Source organism: Acanthamoeba castellanii (assembly GCF_000313135.1).
Source record: "Acanthamoeba castellanii str. Neff unplaced genomic scaffold scf7180000084718, whole genome shotgun sequence".
In the NCBI taxonomy this organism is placed as follows: Eukaryota; Discosea; order Longamoebia; family Acanthamoebidae; genus Acanthamoeba; species Acanthamoeba castellanii.
In genome coordinates this window covers 5,878-23,956 of record NW_004457249.1, presented here as the reverse complement: position 1 = coordinate 23,956, position 18,079 = coordinate 5,878, and the positions used below count along the sequence as shown (strand labels likewise).

At 51.6% G+C, this 18,079-nt stretch overlaps 8 protein-coding genes across 8 annotated transcripts in view; 6 read left to right on the top strand and 2 right to left on the bottom strand.

The window, feature by feature from the left end:
* ACA1_354370 (nocturnin, putative) overlaps positions 1-920 on the top strand; it is a gene marked incomplete at both ends in the record, with an annotated part of 1,813 nt that extends 893 nt beyond the window's left edge. The window contains 2 exons of the mRNA XM_004332964.1: positions 37-72; positions 162-920. Of these exons, the coding sequence (XP_004333012.1) occupies positions 37-72; positions 162-920 (795 nt within the window). The remainder of the gene's footprint in view (positions 1-36; positions 73-161) is intronic.
* An 87-nt stretch (positions 921-1,007) lies between these two features.
* On the bottom strand, positions 1,008-1,563 carry ACA1_354360 (uncharacterized protein; the record flags this gene model as incomplete). Its single annotated transcript, XM_004332963.1, has 2 exons — positions 1,008-1,175; positions 1,204-1,563. The coding sequence occupies 2 exons, from the start codon at positions 1,561-1,563 to the stop codon at positions 1,008-1,010; spliced, it is 528 nt and encodes a 175-aa protein (XP_004333011.1).
* Positions 1,564-4,762: 3,199 nt separating this feature from the next.
* On the top strand, positions 4,763-5,556 carry ACA1_354350 (uncharacterized protein; the record flags this gene model as incomplete). The annotated part of the gene is made up of 3 exons (XM_004332962.1): positions 4,763-4,943; positions 4,980-5,420; positions 5,495-5,556. The coding sequence occupies 3 exons, from the start codon at positions 4,763-4,765 to the stop codon at positions 5,554-5,556; spliced, it is 684 nt and encodes a 227-aa protein (XP_004333010.1).
* Positions 5,557-6,210: 654 nt separating this feature from the next.
* Positions 6,211-6,779, top strand: ACA1_354340 (uncharacterized protein; the record flags this gene model as incomplete). The annotated part of the gene is made up of 3 exons (XM_004332961.1): positions 6,211-6,351; positions 6,561-6,634; positions 6,719-6,779. The coding sequence occupies 3 exons, from the start codon at positions 6,211-6,213 to the stop codon at positions 6,777-6,779; spliced, it is 276 nt and encodes a 91-aa protein (XP_004333009.1).
* An 8,289-nt stretch (positions 6,780-15,068) lies between these two features.
* On the top strand, positions 15,069-15,832 carry ACA1_354330 (uncharacterized protein; the record flags this gene model as incomplete). The annotated part of the gene is made up of 2 exons (XM_004332960.1): positions 15,069-15,276; positions 15,453-15,832. 2 exons carry the CDS (start codon positions 15,069-15,071, stop codon positions 15,830-15,832), a joined length of 588 nt encoding a protein of 195 aa, XP_004333008.1.
* Positions 15,833-15,893: 61 nt separating this feature from the next.
* ACA1_354320 (uncharacterized protein) lies at positions 15,894-16,502 on the bottom strand (the record flags this gene model as incomplete). The annotated part of the gene is made up of 1 exon (XM_004332959.1): positions 15,894-16,502. The coding sequence occupies one exon, from the start codon at positions 16,500-16,502 to the stop codon at positions 15,894-15,896; it is 609 nt and encodes a 202-aa protein (XP_004333007.1).
* A 209-nt stretch (positions 16,503-16,711) lies between these two features.
* Positions 16,712-16,990, top strand: ACA1_354310 (uncharacterized protein; the record flags this gene model as incomplete). Its single annotated transcript, XM_004332958.1, has 1 exon — positions 16,712-16,990. One exon carries the CDS (start codon positions 16,712-16,714, stop codon positions 16,988-16,990), a length of 279 nt encoding a protein of 92 aa, XP_004333006.1.
* A 361-nt stretch (positions 16,991-17,351) lies between these two features.
* Positions 17,352-18,079, top strand: part of ACA1_354200 (CBS domain containing protein) — a gene marked incomplete at both ends in the record, with an annotated part of 3,641 nt that continues 2,913 nt past the window's right edge. The window contains 3 exons of the mRNA XM_004332957.1: positions 17,352-17,499; positions 17,591-17,762; positions 17,862-18,033. Of these exons, the coding sequence (XP_004333005.1) occupies positions 17,352-17,499; positions 17,591-17,762; positions 17,862-18,033 (492 nt within the window). The remainder of the gene's footprint in view (positions 17,500-17,590; positions 17,763-17,861; positions 18,034-18,079) is intronic.

The window sequence follows — 18,079 nt, the reverse complement described above, 5'->3', positions numbered from 1 at the left end:
ACGTGGGCGCACCGCAAGGACCTCCTCCTCCAGCAGAGCACCAGACTCGACCCCGACGTCGTCTGTCTTGAGGTCTGGCTGCTCTTTTCACCGCACACGCACACGCACACGCCACCGCACACGCACACACGCACGCGTTGCTGACGTGGCTGATGAAGTAGGAGGTGGACCACTACGAGGATCACTTCCGGCCGGCCATGGCCAGCCACGGCTACGAGGGCTTCTTCAAGGTCAAGAACGGCGAGGGCGACGCCGACGGCTGCGCGCTCTTCTTCAAGTCCGCCCGCTTCGAGCTGGTGGCCCACCGCGCCATCGACTTTGAGGGCTCGCACACGCAGGTGGCCCTCATCGTGCGCCTGCGCCTCCGCTCCGAACAGGACGGCCGCGACCTGTGCGTGGCCGCGACGCACCTCAAGGCCAAGCCGGGCTTCGAGGAGAAGCGGCTCGAGCAGGGCATTCTCCTGCTACGCAGCGCTTTGGCCTTTATCAGCGGCGGCGGCGGCGGCGATGGTGATGAGGAGGAGCGCCGGCGCATCGCCAGCGCGCCCCTGGTGGTGCTGGGCGACTTCAACGACGTGCCGTCGAGCCTGGTGTGCCGCTACTTCCGCGGCGAGCTGCCGCTGGCCGAGGTCCACGCCGTCGTGCCGCCGCACCCGTTCCGCCTGGCCAGCGCCTACGCGCACCACCCGCCGCTGGCCGGCGATGTCGATGAGGCTGCAGCAGAGCCCTACAGCACGTACAAGAAGCGGGAGACGGAGGTGCGGCGCACGATCGACTACATATGGTACCCGGCCGACGCGATGGTGCCGGTGGCCCTCCTGGCCGTGCCGGCGGTGAGCGACCTGCCCGACCGGCTGCCCTGTCGAAACCACCCGTCGGACCACCTGGCCCTCTACGCCGAACTCGCCTGGCGCGAGTGATATTTTAGCAATTTCTGTTCCTGTCTGCAGAGTGTGAGGAATGTGACGAAGCCAAACGCACTCAGGTGTACTTGTCGTTATGTACAGTCAAGGCCAGAAAGTGAACGGCGAGCCCACGAGGAAGTCCCTCAGCGCGCACACGGCCATCTCCGTCACCGCCTGGCGCGCCGAGATCTGGCAGCGTGGTGGCCACTTGACCCGGTCGCAGCCCATCTCGGTGCCGCCGGGCAGGTTGGCCACCAGGTACACCCCGGTCTGCGGTGGCGTTAGCGCTGGCGGCCACAAAGAGCCGCGTCACGCCCCGCAGCGCTGTCCTGGTCTTGATCTCGATCACCACGGCCTCCAGCGTCGGTTTCCATCGAACCAGGTCCCAGCCCAAGTGCACGCACTGCTCACGACCCGGTTCGTCTGATGCTTGGAAGCCGGACCGGTGTCGAGCGGGCGCAGGCTGGCCAGCACAACGGTGGCCGATTCCACGATGGCGACTGTAAAGGGCAGCACCGGGAACTCGTCCTGCGGCACGCTCATCTGAAATGCGGCGGTTCTGGGCATAGCGGTGATAGCCTTGATGAAGGTGGTGGTGTGGGGAATGTGAGGCGTCAGACTGCCGTCGCCCTTGCCTCCAACCTGAAAAAAGGCACATCACGAGGAGAGAGGCGCCTTAGCATGGCCTCATGCTGGGAGCAGTTGAGTAGAATACAAACGCACCAGGTAGTGGTTCCCATCTAATCAGTTCCATCTTTGTTTTCGCGTCTGATTGTTTGGGTGGCGAGCAGAGCAAGACAGAGTTGTCAGATTGAGAAACGCGCAAGTAGAGCAAGGCCCTTGTTGGAAGCGACCAGTCTCAAACCATCATCTATTCTGTCTCTTTCACCACTTTCCATATCTATCACACTTTGTATCCTCTTCAATACATCTCTTTTCTCTCAACAGGTTATGGGCCCACGCCTCCACTGAATCTCCATCTCTAGTATCACCATGTTGCTGGACACTACGTCATTTCCTCACCTAAACAAAACCAACTATGAAGAATGGAGACCCAACATTGTTAATCTACTGAACAGTCACAATTTTGGTTGATTCATCCAACAAGACTACAGTCCACTCATCACTTGTGCTTGACAATACCAGGCCATGAAAGAACAGGAACTCCTCTCCTTCATCATGCCCAACAGCAGTAAGATGTCAAAGAACACCACAGCCATTGTACTCAGACATGTACAGTGGAGTGGGCCTCAATGCCACTGTCAGCAAGCCATTGTCTGAAGTCACCACTAGAGAACTCCCCACTGTCATCAAATTGCATGAACCTGGGGTGGTGCAAGACAGGCAGTTGGGTGACAATCTCTCACACATGCACAAACACATTGCTCTTGTGGTGGAGTGGTTGGGACCAGTGAAACTGAGTGGCAGAATCAGTGATGGTGAGGATGTAGTGATGGTGAGGATGTAGTACTGCTGACTGAGGTGACTCAATGGGGCTGAGGTTGGCCAACAGAAGCTCCCCAGGTTGTGAGGCACATGCTGTGCAAGATGGAGGGGCTTTCCAAATTGGCCAAGCATTGCCAGATGCACAGACAGAGCAGTGCAGGGAGAGAGAGCCCTGTAGCACAGCATGGCAGTGTGACTCTGCAATGTCAGGTGCACACAATACAGAATACAACAGCAGAGCACACTGCACTGATGTGCCCCAGATGACAATGCTGAAGATCCAGATCAGCAGCAGCAGTGTAGGCAGTGATGATGATGGACTCAGGCATGATGGTACATGCCATCTCAACAGAGTGACATAGCTCCATGGGGGCAAGAAGAATATTCCCCTTGCAGATGGATAATAGTGACAGACCCCAAGTAGAATTTGAAGCCATGAGTGTGATCCCACTTGATGTGAAGTCTGCAGTTGGTGAGGAGAAGTGGAGAGATGAGGGTGTCCTGAATGTCAGGCACATACTTCACATCAGTGATGGCGATCTTTGCCAATGATCTGTCAACACAGATGGCGCCATGAAGGGTGCCACAACCAACACAGGTAATGGCTTCTCATTGGCACACTGAACAACAGTGGGTGTCGCAGCACTGAAGTCATGGAGAAGCAACCAGTCACTACTCAAGCAGCTGGTGTTGAAAATAGGGAGTGGCAGTATGCCATGCACAGGTGAAGCAGGTGTAGAGGAACATGAATACAAGGGAACCTTTTTATTCTCCACCAGTGCAGGAATGGTGCCAAGGAAGTAGATCAACTTGTTGCTGTTGTAGTCCAGATTCACCATACACATACCATGCTTGTCTGAAACATTTCACCATCAAGGAGGGGTTTGTACATGACAATCTTCAGAGTGGAGTCATCAAGCTCTTCTACATTCCTACAAACAACAATCTCACCAACTTCCTAACAAAGGCAGTTCCATAAATCAAGCTCATACTCAATATGGCTAAGCTGAATCTGGCTACTTGTGAATGACCTACAACTTATCTCAACTGTGGGGGTGTTGGAAGTGACCAGTCTTGAACCATTGTCTATTCTTTCTCATTCACCACTTTCCATATCTGTCACACTTTGTATCCTCTTCAATACATCTCTCTTTTCTCTCAACAGCCATGAGCAGCATGAAGAACATCAAGGTAGCAGAGTTGGGGGCACTAGCCTTGTGCAAGCTCATCTCAGTTGAGACCAAGACGCCACTCAAGGACGTCCTACACACACTCCACACCAACTGCATCCTCTCCATGCCTCTAATACCTTGGAGATGTCAGGCGCCTTGCTATAGCACAGTTGGTATGGCGCCTGGTTGCTGACCAACTTGGATGGCATAGAAAAAAGATGGAGAGGATGCAAGGGATCTACATGCTACTAGCCCTACATGGTACGCCTACCCTGTTGTTTATATTGGCTACAAGCAGCTGTAAACTGCTCGCCATGGGACCCATCCCCAGTGGTAGCTGTCTCCCCCCGCTCTATGTCTTCTTCATCTTTTCGCCCCCAACTACAAGCAGTCATTATCCACTCACCCAGGGATTTTACCCTGTCATCATAACACCTCTCCCACCCTCCCCAAAGCCTTATGGGCTTGCTGACCTGCCCCATCCTTTTAATCACTGCCCGCCACCCCTTTTCTTCAAATCCACAATAAATGTGGCCTGCTCTACCACCTTATTGGACCTAAGATTATTTTGTTTTTACATTTTACATCAAACATCCTTTCATGGCAAGCCTTGGGAACCCCCTGACCCCATACCCTATGGAGCTCCCTTCTCCTCCACCCTCTCAGGTTTCCATGTTGGCACAGTGTCTAGTACACAAGAAGCTGCAGGTTCTTTACCCCCCCACAGTCTCCAATTCAGCGCCCCCTGCACCTCCCCCAACCACACAAAGCCCCACAACAGAGCACCCCCCTTGGCTGACACAGCCCATGAGACTGCTGCGCCCTCTTTATATGTCTGCTGCCCCTGCTCCTCTGCCCCTTCCTGGATCCATTCACATAAAACCCCACCCAGCTGGCTAGTTCCTTGTGTGGCTGGGGGACCTTCTATTGGCTGGGAGGTGCTTGGGTACCCCCTTTGGGCAGTGCCAATTGCCCAATGGAAGGTCAACCATGGTGGGAATAGCTGAGTGAATTTTCGTGGCCAATCATTTGTGCTTTCCCAACTGGCTTGCTACAGGATTGGCCAGCTGTTGGGGCCTGTAATACATAAATACTGGGCCACCTGTGGCCTTCTCCCTCCTTACTCACCTCCCTGTCACCCAAGCCCATCACCCATGAACAGAGGAGGTGGAAGAAATCATCTCAGAAGACAAGCTCAAGGATGATTACACAGAAGCCAGCCTCATGGGTCAGCACACCATGTTGATTTCCAGCCTCAAGCCTGAGGAATATGCCCTTGCCCTGTCCAAGCTTCAGAGCCTGGGCCTCCCCATCATCTCAAACAAGGCACCATTATGTTCCATGACTGGAGTCATGGGCCTCAACATCCCAATGGATGAGGTCAACCACACCACCAAGGTCCTCAAGGGCGCCTGGCAAGGTCCTGGCTGAGTCTCCATCAATGTCTTCCAGCCAGCCAGGGCCATCCACATAGCCAACAATGGAGATTTCACAGTCATCACACTGGATGCTCTCATCACATACCTCAAGCACAAGGGAGTCATCCTCAACCCCATGCACACCTCCCTGAGCATGGTGGTCCCCAGCACATGGCTGCTCCTCCTCAATGACATGGCAGCTGCTGAGGCTATCTGCACTCTTTGTCATGTCATTCTCCTTGGCAAGGAACTGGACATCAGCCCATGGAAAGATGGGTACACCCAAGGCAGCAACCAGGTGTACATCCAGGGGCTGGCAGAGATCACATCCTGCCATGCCGTCATGGAGTTCCTGCGCCACAGGTGTGTACCTGTCACTGATCACTTCTTCAGCCAGCTCATCAATGGCAGAATGGCCCTGTGGATGACCATTCAGTTCAAGTTGGCCACAGGCATGAACAAGGCCCTGGAGCTCAATGGTATGAAACCCCAGCCTTGCTCACATGTCCCAGTTCCTCCCCCTCCCCTCACCTTTCCCTTCTGCCACCCTCAGGTAGAAAATCCTTCAACAGGAAGGCCATTGCCATCATCAAATCTAAGATGGTGGAAGAGTGAGAGGCTGACTGCAGCCAGGCCACCCAGGAGCGCAGACATGAGGATAGAGTCACAGCTAGCCAGGCCCGCCAACAGCACCAGGCTGATTGCCAGGCTGACAGCACTGTGGCCCTCACAGCCTACACCCAGCAAGCAGCACAGGCTACAGCCAGCTTTACTGGGCTTTTGTAGGCCAGCCATACTATCAGTGCATGCTCCCACAACAACATCAGGCAGGACAGTGGTGCGTGCCAGGGGCTGGAGGCACTTGATGGCACCAATCTGGACCTCATCATGAAGTTCCTTCCCACCAAAGACCAGACAAGAGTGGCTAGCACAAGCCAGGTGTTCTACAAACATTACCATAGGGTGGTCATCCAGCAGAAACACATCGACCTGGTCTTGGTAAGTGTAGGCACTGACATTGCAACTGCTCACATCTCTCATGACTTGGCCATCAAATCAGACCACGCCCCTGCCCTGCTGTCTATCCACCTGCATGATGGCAATACCCAACCTGCTGTGCTCAGGCACAAATCAGCCACTCAGCAATTCACTACTGGCCAGCTGGACAACACAGCCACCAAGAGCAGATTCCTGGAGCATGTGCACACTCTCCTAGCAGCTTGCCACCAGGACCCACCCATGGGTCACACACAGTCAGTTCACAACACCATGGCCAAGGCAGCCACAGAAATCCTGTATCCTGCCCACCACAGGAAAGAGGGTGAGGCAGTGGGCATCACTAGGTGGTACACTCACAAGGCCATCAAGGTAGTTAACTATGTCAAACACTGCCTCATGCAGGGTGACAGTGTACCAATCACATGTAACATGATGCAGCTCACAGAAGTGCCAGACTGGGCGAGATGCCCTCTCCCTGATGTGGGCAATAGGACCCAGGAACTGTGCTACCTACATGCAGCCACTGTGGCCAAGAAAAAGGCACACCACCACCTGGACTGGAAGTGACACTGTCTCAATGTGAGTTCACACCATTCACAGAACTCAGGGCATTCAATAAGTACTGGGGCGCCCTGGGTTATGTGCCCAAGTCTCTCCACAAGGCCCTTGACTACTTCAGCGTGGTGGACAAAAAGTCCCTCATCACAAAGCTCACACATAGTATCACTGCAGGGGCATTCAATAGGTGGGGTGCTCAGTGTGAGGCAGTTGCCAGCAGGGATGTGCACAAGGAATCCACCATTGCAGCCAGAGACCTAGTGGACAAGGGCATGGGGTAGGGGTGGCCCTTGGAGGGATGTTTATCCCACCAGATGTGGAAAGAGGGGCGCAAGCCCCCAGTCCCGCCAGTTGGCGGGCTCTTTCTGTCTACAAAAAAAAAAAAAAAACTTGGATGGAATGTGGTTGTGCACAAAGACGGCAGTGTGGAGAGCCTCAGCCCAGAACTTGTTGGCCAGACCTGAGCCAAGAGCATCACACACACCATGTTCATCACAGTGCAATTGAATTGCTCCACAATGCTGTTGTGCTCAGGTGAGTAGGTCAGTGCAGTGACATGTCAGATTCCTCAGCATGACATCCACTCCTGGATGGCATTGCCAACATACTTGCCTCCATGGTCAGATTTGAGAACATGAACATGGCCAAGTGAGGTGTGCATGGTGATTAATGCCTGTAGCTTGCACTGGACCTCACACTTCATGCACATGAAGTACACCTGCACAAGGCAAGTATGGTCATCAATGAAGCTAATGAAGTAGAGGTGTCAAGCATGTGATGCAACTCAGTGAGGTGAATGAGATTGAAGGTGTAAAACTTCCTGGATGAGAATTGCTTGAGGAGATGGTTGCATGTGAGTGTGGGAGGGTGCTTGGTGATGAACTCAGCATTGTGTGCATCTGTGGCTGAGGTGGCGGTTGTGTCTGGGCACCACATGCTCATTGTTGGTACAAGGCAGGTGACTGTCTGCTGCTGTGGATAATGTGGTGCTGATGCAACTTTGCGCTATTCAAGGCTCAGTGTTGTTGCTGTGCCTCTGTCATGGCTCATTTCCACAATGGTTTGTCATGCACATGCACTGCTTTTGTTAGTTGAACCTGAACCACATCAAGGGTGAGCAAATGTGCTGTACCCATTGGAGCGACTTGCATGTAGTGCCTGGTGGTTGATTACATGAGGACAGGTGTAGTGGGAGTACCCCTTGTCCTACATGCCATGAGCACATGGCCTGTGGCTTGTCCAATGTTAAGTGGTCTCACCAAGACCTTGGCCCTCAGCCAACCTCATCCCCAGCAGATGCAAAGGGAAATGCAAAAAGAGATGGTGCACACCTCAGTGCCAGTGCACCATCCAGTTTTTAAAGAAGAAAAAGAAGATTATTTTGTTGGGCTAGGCGCCAAGATGAGAGGTCTCAGGTTCACATTTTGGTTCAGTGGCTGGTGCAAAAGTAGGCAGCACTATGGTGGGTGTGATCAAGGGCCTCACTACACTCCTGCATGACAGTCTTTCATCATTGACCAACTTGCTTCTCAGCAGCAGAGTGCATGCAGACCATGCCAACAGTGGTCTTCAGTTGGCGTCCACAATGATCTCCAGTCAGTGGTGTGTGTGTGTGTGTGTGTGAAAGACAGCAAAGTAATGGACAACCCATTAGCAACAGCAAACAGCACCAAGTGGGCAACAAACAAGAGAATGTAAAGATATGGCTATTAATAGGGAGGGACATAACCACAATGATAGTGAGCACAAGATCACATCAGGACCATTCTGCCTCCATAGGGTTGCCCACTTGTGATGTCACACACACTGAGGTCATATGTACAACAGCAACATTGGTGACAATGGCATTCCCAGACAAGCACACCACTTTGCCTGTTGTGGGCATTTATCAAAAGGTGGTTGCTACAATCTTGAAGTTATGTCCTCATATTGGGTGTTGATCCTTGCAACATAGCATTCCATCTGGCTTCTTATAGAGTGAGTGGACATAAACTGACACAGTCAGAGAAAGTACATGGGTGAAACTTGCCTTGTTTGTGCTGTGCAATTGGCTTCACTGCTGTGGTTGTTGGACAATGTAAGCGTTGTTGTTGTTGTTGCTCTTGGTGGTCAGATTGCAACACTGAAACTTTTGCCAGTGACCTGTGCAAGTGAAGTATCAGGAGCAGTAGGGCTACATCACAATCCTCCACTGGGAAGGATGGCAACGCCCATGGTAGGAAGGATTGGAGGTGGCCTTTAATGGCAATGGCATCAGGACCATCAAGGCCAAGGTCGCCCAGGAGACAACGAATCCTTGCCATGACCTTGCAGAGCACCTTGATGAAAATGGGGTGAGCCACAATAGTCAGTGGTGAGGCTGAGCTCCCTCCAAGAGGTGATAGCCTCTAGAGCCACATCCAAGAGACTTCCTTGTAGGCTGCCAGGCAGTTGCAGGATCATGCAGAAGCACCAACCCTTTACCATGATCTCCTGTGCCTCAACCAAGGACCCTTGGACAAAACAGCACCATGCCTTGGTCACTGCTGGAGGACCTTGGCTGCTTTGCCAAAACAAACATGGGTTTGGCCAATACAGTACAAGGTGGCATATGGGTCAGCAGAGACAAGCACCAACTTGGACTCAGCAACCACAAGCACCACAGTGTCCAGCAGGTCAGCACAGTGGGGCTTGACAATCTTATTGGCAACATTGGCATATTCCTTGGCAGTAAGCTGATGTCAACAGACTGTGTGTGTGTGGCCAGTCTTTACTCCACTACGCCACTACACATTTCCTGCTTCAACAGGTTATGGGCTGACACTCACCAGCATGTTAACTGCAACCCACCTATCCTATCACCCACACTGTCAGTCACCTGACCATGTTACCATGATCCACCAATTAGGACAATTGCCTGCACACCATTAGTACCCTGGCTGTAGTATGACCCCTGTACACCAAAGGCCCCACACACACACCACCCCAACTCGTTGGCTAGTATATGAGAAGAGAGAAAGAAGTAAGAATAAACAGAAGAACGCAGTTCTTTTAAAGGGTTCTCTGGTCCATTCTAATTGGTCAGACATTGAGCAATGGAAGGGAGTTCAGAGTTGATTGTTGTTCAATGAGTGACTTGAGTTGCACTTGAGTTGCAATGAGTTGTCATCCTTGCCATGAGCTGCAGAAGACTCCAGCATGGCTATCATAAGACTATTGAGAGAGGGCTCCAAGGAGGGGTCTGGCAACTTGACCAACTGTTCTATGCTCATGGCTGTTGGCGCCAGAGGTGTGCTCTTGCTCATGGCCGTGCTTTCTTCACTTTGTCTCTTGTCAATTCAAATCCAAGAAGCACAGCAAAGTCCTCTGCATTCAACTAAACACAGGGACTTGTGTTTACTAATGATTAGTAAACCACTCAAATTGTCTGAACTACATATACATACCACAGCTTTTCTTGTTGCTGATTTCAGCTTGTTTCAGAATCAACTCCAACAATTGTTCATCAGGCTGGCTTGCAGCTTCACCATTGTCCCCTTTGTCATTGGACATGTTGTCAAAGAGCCTTTTGTGCTTCATTCTCTCCATTGTCTTCCCAGTCTTCCCTGAGTTGGCCATGTCCATTGAGCCATCTTTCTGCTTTCCCATATGCTTCTTCCTCCTCCAGAACACCCAACAAAGCCCTTTCAACAAGGAGCTCCAGCATTTTCAACATTGATTGTTGATTGTCAATGATCTGGTCTTGCTGTGCCCACAGCTTCTCCATTCCTTTCTTCAAGATGTTGTAATCTGTAAATTAATAAATTAATATTTTTTAGAGGGATGCCTTATCAATCATTGTAAATATCAAATATTTTTAATCAATTTACAATGATTGATAAGGCATCCCTCTACCTGATGCTGGCCTCAACATGGTTGGCTCCTGGTTGGTTTGTTGTTAATGGCAGGAAGGTGGAGGAATGGGGGCATCTCTTGTTTCTGTCGCCTGCTAGGCTGGTGGGCAAGCACACAATGGAATTTGTTTTGTGGCGCCAAAACCAGGTTATTGCCAGACATTTATGCTGGGATAAAACCTGTATTATGAATTGATCTGGCATTGTGTGACAAAGAAGCATAAGCAACGCCTGACAATGTATGTTCCATTTCACTTGCAATTTGAATCAAGCACTGTGCTGCTGTGACACTGGTCCATGTGTTGAGGTTGAGTCCACAGGCCATGGCTGATGGCAGGTGAAGGTGGCTCAAATCCATCACAGCTTTGATGGGCTGCAGGGTTTCATGCACCCAAGAGCAATGAGGCACAGCTGGATATTCGGTTTTGTGTCAGTGTGTGCCACACAGCAAATTATGTTGGTGTGTAGCACTTGGACAGCATGGGTACCAGAGGCAGAAGTGCAAAGTACTCCATGTTGTCCTGGCACTTCTGAGCAGCAATGAGCTGGTCAAAGGTTCAAGCCAGAGTGGTAATGATCTCAGGCACACTGCAGTGGGTGAAGACACTCATTGCTTTGAGTTAATTCTGGTGAAGACATGGCAACACAAGGAGGACACAAAACACTGTTCCCATGAGAATGTTGAGGAATCAAGCACTGTGCATTGAGGATGAGGTAGCAGTACCATGACTAACTCATCAGGCACCATGTACAGCAGGCTCCAAAGAAGTAGGGTGAGGTGGCATCCTGCCAACATCCCTGTTCCCATGGGTACCATCTCCTGGATTGAGGAAAGGTCAGGATTAAGGAGCAGCCACTCCATGGCCATGCAGTCAGCCTTGGAGGTGCACAAGATAGAACTTCCATTAGTGAGCAGCTGTATCTGAATATCTGTTCAGGTGCAAGCCACTTGGACATACCATGCCAGGTACCTGGGTGGATGATGAGGTCTCCTGGATACTGATTGATGACACACATCTGCATCTGATGGAGTGGGCGTGGCAAAATGGCTGAGTGTTATTGGTTGGGTGGGTGTACTGTGAGGCATGTGGGAGAACTGCCAATCCAGGAAGTACTTGGTGCATAGGTTGGAACTATACCCCTTTCTTTTTGGTGCTTCTCATGCTGGCCCTGTGTCCACCTGGTTACTGGTGAAGGTGGGGTCACAAACAAAGCCTTACCTTTGGCACCGCCCTTGCTGTGGCAGGCTGAGCACTAGCCTGCAGGCTTCTCTTCTTCAATGTCACTCATGTCTTTCTCCTCCTCATCATCATCCTCATCTTTGGCGCTTTCCTCCTCCACTTTCCTTGCTGTCACTGCATGCCCTTGCACTTTGCTGCCCTGATGTGCTTGGCCAGTGCCTCAGAAGTACTGCACAAAAGTGTGGCCAGGTACCACTAGGAATACTCAGTGTAGGGGCACCAAAGTGGCTGTAGAGGGGTGACACACTGCCTGGCATCATGGGTGGTTGTGACCCTGCTGCCACACAAGGATGTCAGCAAAATGTGATTGTCATTGTTGCTTGGGTTAGTGCCCAAGCATGCTGTGGCAGGAAGGAGAGAAATGCTATAAACAAAGGAGGCAATAAAGGGTGCCATACCAGAACAAGACAGGTGTGTGAGCAACTGAATGCAGCGTTGAGAGTTTCTGCCCAACTTGTTGTTTGGCACTTGAGACACAAGCTTCCCTCCAGGCAGCTCCTGCGCTAGGTCCACCAACATCATGAGGTGTGCAAGGGACATGACACTGTGGAATGGCTTGACTCATTCATCTTTCACATAAATCAGGCTTACATTGTGAAAGTGGTACTGAAACACCTCTGTTGTTGTTGGTACACAAAAAGTGAGGACACAAGTTGAATAATTTGAACAAGGTATTATGATTGCAGCACATTTTTTTATAACCCCACATCATCAGCAGCGCCCCCCAATCACATACTGTTGAAGTAGGGTTTGCTGCTGCTCTTTGCCATCTTCTTCTTGTTGAGTCAAAATGGTTGAAATGGATACAACTACATGTTGTCTTGGTCACAACATGTGGTGTTGCCAAGGGAGTTGGAGAAAGCACCTCAGAGTAAGTGCCAGCCCAAGAGGTACCCAAGGTAAGTCCTGTTTTTTGTTTCCCCCTTCTCTGCTGCTTTCCTTGCACCAGCTCTTCTTCTACTTGCACATAAGCCACCATCATGTGCAGAATTGATCTGAACGCCAAGTGGAGTGATGCTCTAGAGCTGGTGGTACACCTGCCCATCTAATGGGTGAATGGTTGCCACAGCCCTCAACATGGCCACAAGGTTTGCTCACAAGAAGGGGGCAGCACTTGTTGTGGTACCTCAAATCATCAACACCCAGCCCAGGGACAAGTGGCTGGCCCTCAGCCTCAATGAAATTCAGCATCTGCACAGTCTCTCACAGGATGAACACACTTCCTCCCCAGTCTGCAACTTCCACAGATTCAAGGACATGATCAAGAGACTTGCCCTCTGCCCCAATGACCACACAACTGTCTTCATCTACAACATCACAGCAGACACCATGCAGTTGATCTACATCAATGTTCCTCAGCCCCCTAGTGGTTAATGGAGGTTGTGCCTTCCATCATGCATGCATCTCTTCATGCGCCTGGAATAAACAACCTTGCCTTCTATTTTATCCTTTGTGCCTTTCATACCTCATTCAAAGATGCAAATGCCTCAAGTAAAATGTGCTGCATGAAGAATCTTTGTAGAGTGTGAGCACCAGCAGCATGGGGCATGTGCCTTGTGGTACTGAGGTGTGTGCATAAGTAGTTCTTCAGACAACCAAAACGAAAATACTCTTCCTGGCTGGTGTGGTGTCCTGCCACTTCAAGGAACTAGAAGTATCATTGAAGGTACCTGAAGCACCACAAAGGCAGCAAAGGCACACCCATTCTGCCTGGCTACCCCAAGACACTGAAACTCACCTTAACTTCATCCACTGGCCTTCCCAGGAGCGCTGCCTCCTGAGTGGAGCAAGGAGCCCCTCTCATTGCTCCAATCATTGGTGACTGGTTGTACCATGGACACTCCCACCCCTTGTGAATAGAATAAAGGAATTGGAGCAGAGGGGGAGGACAGGACTGCATTGGGCAAAGGTGATCAAGGCAAACTGTGGGTGGAGGAAAGGCAATGAAGAACAAACAATTTAACATTGACTTGAGGAAGTATCCATATATTGACTACAATTCATTGTGTATGTGTATGCCTTAAAAGAACTATAGAAATGCTTGTTTTTAGTGGATGACCTTGTGTTTCTCAACACAAAGGTGTGGTATAAAGTCCAGCCATCCATTGTCTCTCTCCACCATCAACTAGACCACATCTCAACTGCCATGCAGCCCAACATCCTTCCCAGTGACCTCATGACCCCCTTCCTCTCAACCAAGTGTTCATGAAAAAGGGTCAGTGACCCTTTTTGCTTAGCACAAAAATCAACCATTTGTACATAAAAGGCCACTGCTGTTTTTCATGAGGTTGGTGTACAAATCAAGGAAAGCTTGGGTATCATTTTCAGAAAATGTACAGAAGTGGAGGATGCTATTGAAGAAGAAATGACAAAGGCAGAATCCCTTTTTATGTACAGATTTACCACCGTTGGATTGCAATTTCGCCGAAATATGTGCATTTTTAAGCATTTTCTACCCATTTTCCGTTCACTTTTCTCAGATTGTGTGCATTGAACTGGCCGAAGTGTACTGATGACACCAATCTGTTTCTGGAGGGTGTGCAGATGCTGGTGTTACAGCCCTGACAATCTGTACATGCTGCCAGATAGTTAGTGAAAAAGAGTCACTGACCCTTTTTCATGAACACTTGGTTTCTCCATGATCATGCCCTCATCCCAACACACTCCTATATTATAATATAGGAGAGTTATCTCTGGTGATAAATCCAGGGAAAGTCACATCTCCCTCTGGATTTCCTGTGGTGGGATGTAGGTGAACTCTGGTAGCTGGCAGAGCAGGGGCTCTGCCACAGATGACAATGACAAATGGCTTCTCCTCACTGACTTCTCAACTGATGCTCAGATCCTCAGGGCCTGGGTGCAGTACATAGGGAAGCACACAGTTGTCCACCAGCATTCACTCAAGCTTTTTAATGATAGTGCCACCCCCTTGTGCTGCTTTGCACTGCTCATAGCACAGCACGTTCTGGACCTGACAGAGCCATCTGACTCTAAGATGACATTGTTTGATTAAACACAAACATAACATGGTACATAAACCTTGCATGACTGGCTTCCTTGGATGGCCTAGTGGCGACTGAATGGCTCTGTTGTTAGATTGAATCTGACAACCTGATCTTTCTCTTGATCATTGTTGTCCCTGGTGCTGGTGGAAAGAGCACACTCTGTCCATATCCTCACCCCCCTTGATGCAGATGTGAATGATCTATTGTTATTATTCTTATTATTGTTATTAGGTTTGCACACAAATAACATCCTGTAAAATGCTTGCATTTGGCCATATGGCCACTGTCTGTGTGGCCCATAAGCATCTCCATGGCTCTTTGCACATCTTTGAAGTTGACAAAGAGATGATTGGACCCTTCCACCAGATTGTCCTGAAGAAGTGCTGTGTATGTCAATGAGTAAACAGCACAATCAGCATGATCAGCAAGGGCAAAGCAGCACATTGAAGGGCATGGAGGGCAAGGCCTTTCAGCAGATGCTCAACTGGATGGAGAAGAAGGGCTTACTGCTGTACTTCAAAGTCTTCTGCTGCAACCAGGACAGCTCAGTCCTCCACCAGCTGAACACTGACCCACAAACAGCACATGTCCAAGTTGTCCACAATCCTGGCCACACCAAGAAGAACTTTGTCAAGGATCTGAAGAAGGCCTTTGGTGGGGGTCAGCAGTATGAGCAACTTTGCTGAGCGCATTGGGCGCTGGTTCATGTGATGTGTTAAGGAGAGGTGTACCACCATCTGGGGTTGAATGTTTGCCAACCAGGAGGAACAGCAGGCTGTTCTGCTTGCCAAATTCAAATGTCACATGGCACACACATGTGCCCCCTACTATGACAGACATACCCAAGTCCATCTTCTTCAGCTCAACCTATGTCATGCACATGTGGCTCTTGGTGATTAGAGGGAATCTTGGCAGCCCTGGTGCTGCCTACACTGCCCTATGGCATGCACTTGGCTTTACCATCTCCTTGCTCAACCAGGCTCAGTTCAACCTGATGGACAAACACCTCCACAATGATCACATTTACAGCACGTACAAGAAGCGGGAGACGGAGGTGCGGCGCACGATCGACTACATATGGTACCCGGCCGACGCGATGGTGCCGGTGGCCCTCCTGGCCGTGCCGGCGGTGAGCGACCTGCCCGACCGGCTGCCCTGTCGAAACCACCCGTCGGACCACCTGGCCCTCTACGCCGAACTCGCCTGGCGCGAGTGATATTTTAGCAATTTCTGTTCCTGTCCGCAGAGTGTGAGGAATGTGACGAAGCCAAACGCACTCAGGTGTACTTGTCGTTATGTACAGTCAAGGCCAGAAAGTGAGGGGGTGAGCGGGGCGCTGGGCCGGCGTAGGACAGCAGGCACCGGTGGGCCGAGTCCTTCCGCTGAATGCGCTCGCGCTGCGCGGCGATCACACCGGTGAAGGTCGAGAACGGCGAGCCCACGAGGAAGTCCCTCAGCGCACACACGGCCATCTCCGTCACCGCCTGGCGCGCCGAGATCTGGCAGCGTGGTGGCCACTTGACCCGGTCGCAGCCCATCTCGGTGCCGCCGGGCAGGTTGGCCACCAGGTACACCCCGTCCGCGGTGGCTTTAGCGCTGGCGGCCACAAAGAGCCGCGTCACGCCCCGCAGCGTTGTCATGGTCTTGATCTCGATCACCACGGCCTCCAGCGTCGGTTTCCATCGAACCAGGTCCCAGCCCAAGTGCACGCACATGCTCACGACCCGGTTCGTCTGATGCTTGGAAGCCGGACCGGTGTCGAGCGGGCGCAGGCTGGCCAGCACAACGCGGGCCGATTCCACGATGGCGACTGTAAAGGGCAGCACTGGGAACTCGTCCAACGGCACGCTCATCTGAAATGCGGCGGTTGGGGGCATGGCCAGCATCGGAATGCCCGCGGTGCGTTGGCGGTGACAGCCTTGGTGAAGGTGGTGTGGGGAATATTGAAGCGGCGCAATCGTGAGTGGTCGAAGGCCCAGAGACCGGTGATATTCGCAGTGAACCGGCAGGCCTCGGTGCGCGAGGTGGCTTGCGAAAATGAGAGTTGGCGGTTGATCATCGACATGGTGTAGAGGTGTAAACCTGCGCGCAGGCCATGGTCTCATTTGGCAGCACCATTGCACGGCTGGCGTATGTAGGACTCAATGGCGGCCCGGTCGAACACGGCCAGCATGGGTTCGCCCTGGCGCGCATGGGGCAGGACCAGGGTGCGGTCGAGGCTGGCGGCGAGGACATGGTCGGAGAACGGGCGGACTCTCCGCAGGGCCAGCTTTTGCTGGGGCGCCGGCCATGTCCCATGTTCATGGAAGTGTTCAACCGCCAAATGGCAGTGACCAAGGCCAGTGAGGCCAACGTCACCACGAGCAGCCTATGAGTCGGTGAGCTAAATATCTTTTAACTGTTTTTGGTGCTGTTTTCCTTTTGCGGGGTGGAGAAAAGTTGTTTCCTTTAGGTTTCCTGCAGTAGTTTTTCTTTTTCCTTGTCGCCAGTGTTTCAGCCTTTTTTCAGGTTGTGGTCGGCCAGTTGTGGAGGCAAGGGCGACGGCAGTCTGACGCCTCACGACAAGAGGCGCCTTAGCATGGCCTCACGCTGGGAGCAGTTGAGTAGAATACAAACGCACCAGGTAGTGGTTCCCATCTAATCAGTCCATCTTTGTTTTCGCGTCTGATTGTGTGGTTGGCGAGACAGAGTTGTCAGATTGAGAAACGCGCAAGAAGAGCAAGGCCATGAGCAGCATGAAGAACGTCAAGGTGGCAGAAGCGTTGGGGGCACTGGCCTCGCGCAAGCTCATCTCAGTCGAGACCAAGACGCCGCTCAAGGACGTCCTACGCACGCTCCACACCAACCGCATCCTCTCCGTGCCCGTCATGGAGAACGACAAAGGTACCCGCCAGCCTTTATTATTTCAATTAATATTTGATTTATTATTATTTGTTATTTATTTGTTATTAAATAAAATATGTACGTGTACCAGGCTGTGTGGGCTTGGTGGACGTGCTGGACCTGGTCAAGTTCACGGCTCTCCAGTTCTTCACCAGCCAGGAGACGAGCGTGATGGACGACAACCTGCAGGTGGCCCCCGAGCTCTTCCGCCAATTCGAATTCGAAGACCGTACGGCCGGCGACCTCCTCAAGCAATCGCCGAGGTGTGTGCCACTCATTTACTACACTTTTAAATGACAATGACATCGCGCTATATATTGACACTATGTTGTATATATGTGTATATATTGATATATATTAAGGAGCCGTAACTTTCAAGTGTTGGACAAGGAGGCGACGCTGGGCGACGTGGCCAAGGTGCTCAGCCACGACACGCACCGCGTGCTGATCGGGCAGGGCCGGGACGCCAAGCTGGTCTCGCAGTCGGACATCGTGCGCTACCTGAGCGAGCGCAAGGACCAGCTCGACCGCCAGGTCCTCGACACGCCCGTCGGCCAGCTCAACATCATCCACGAGCGCG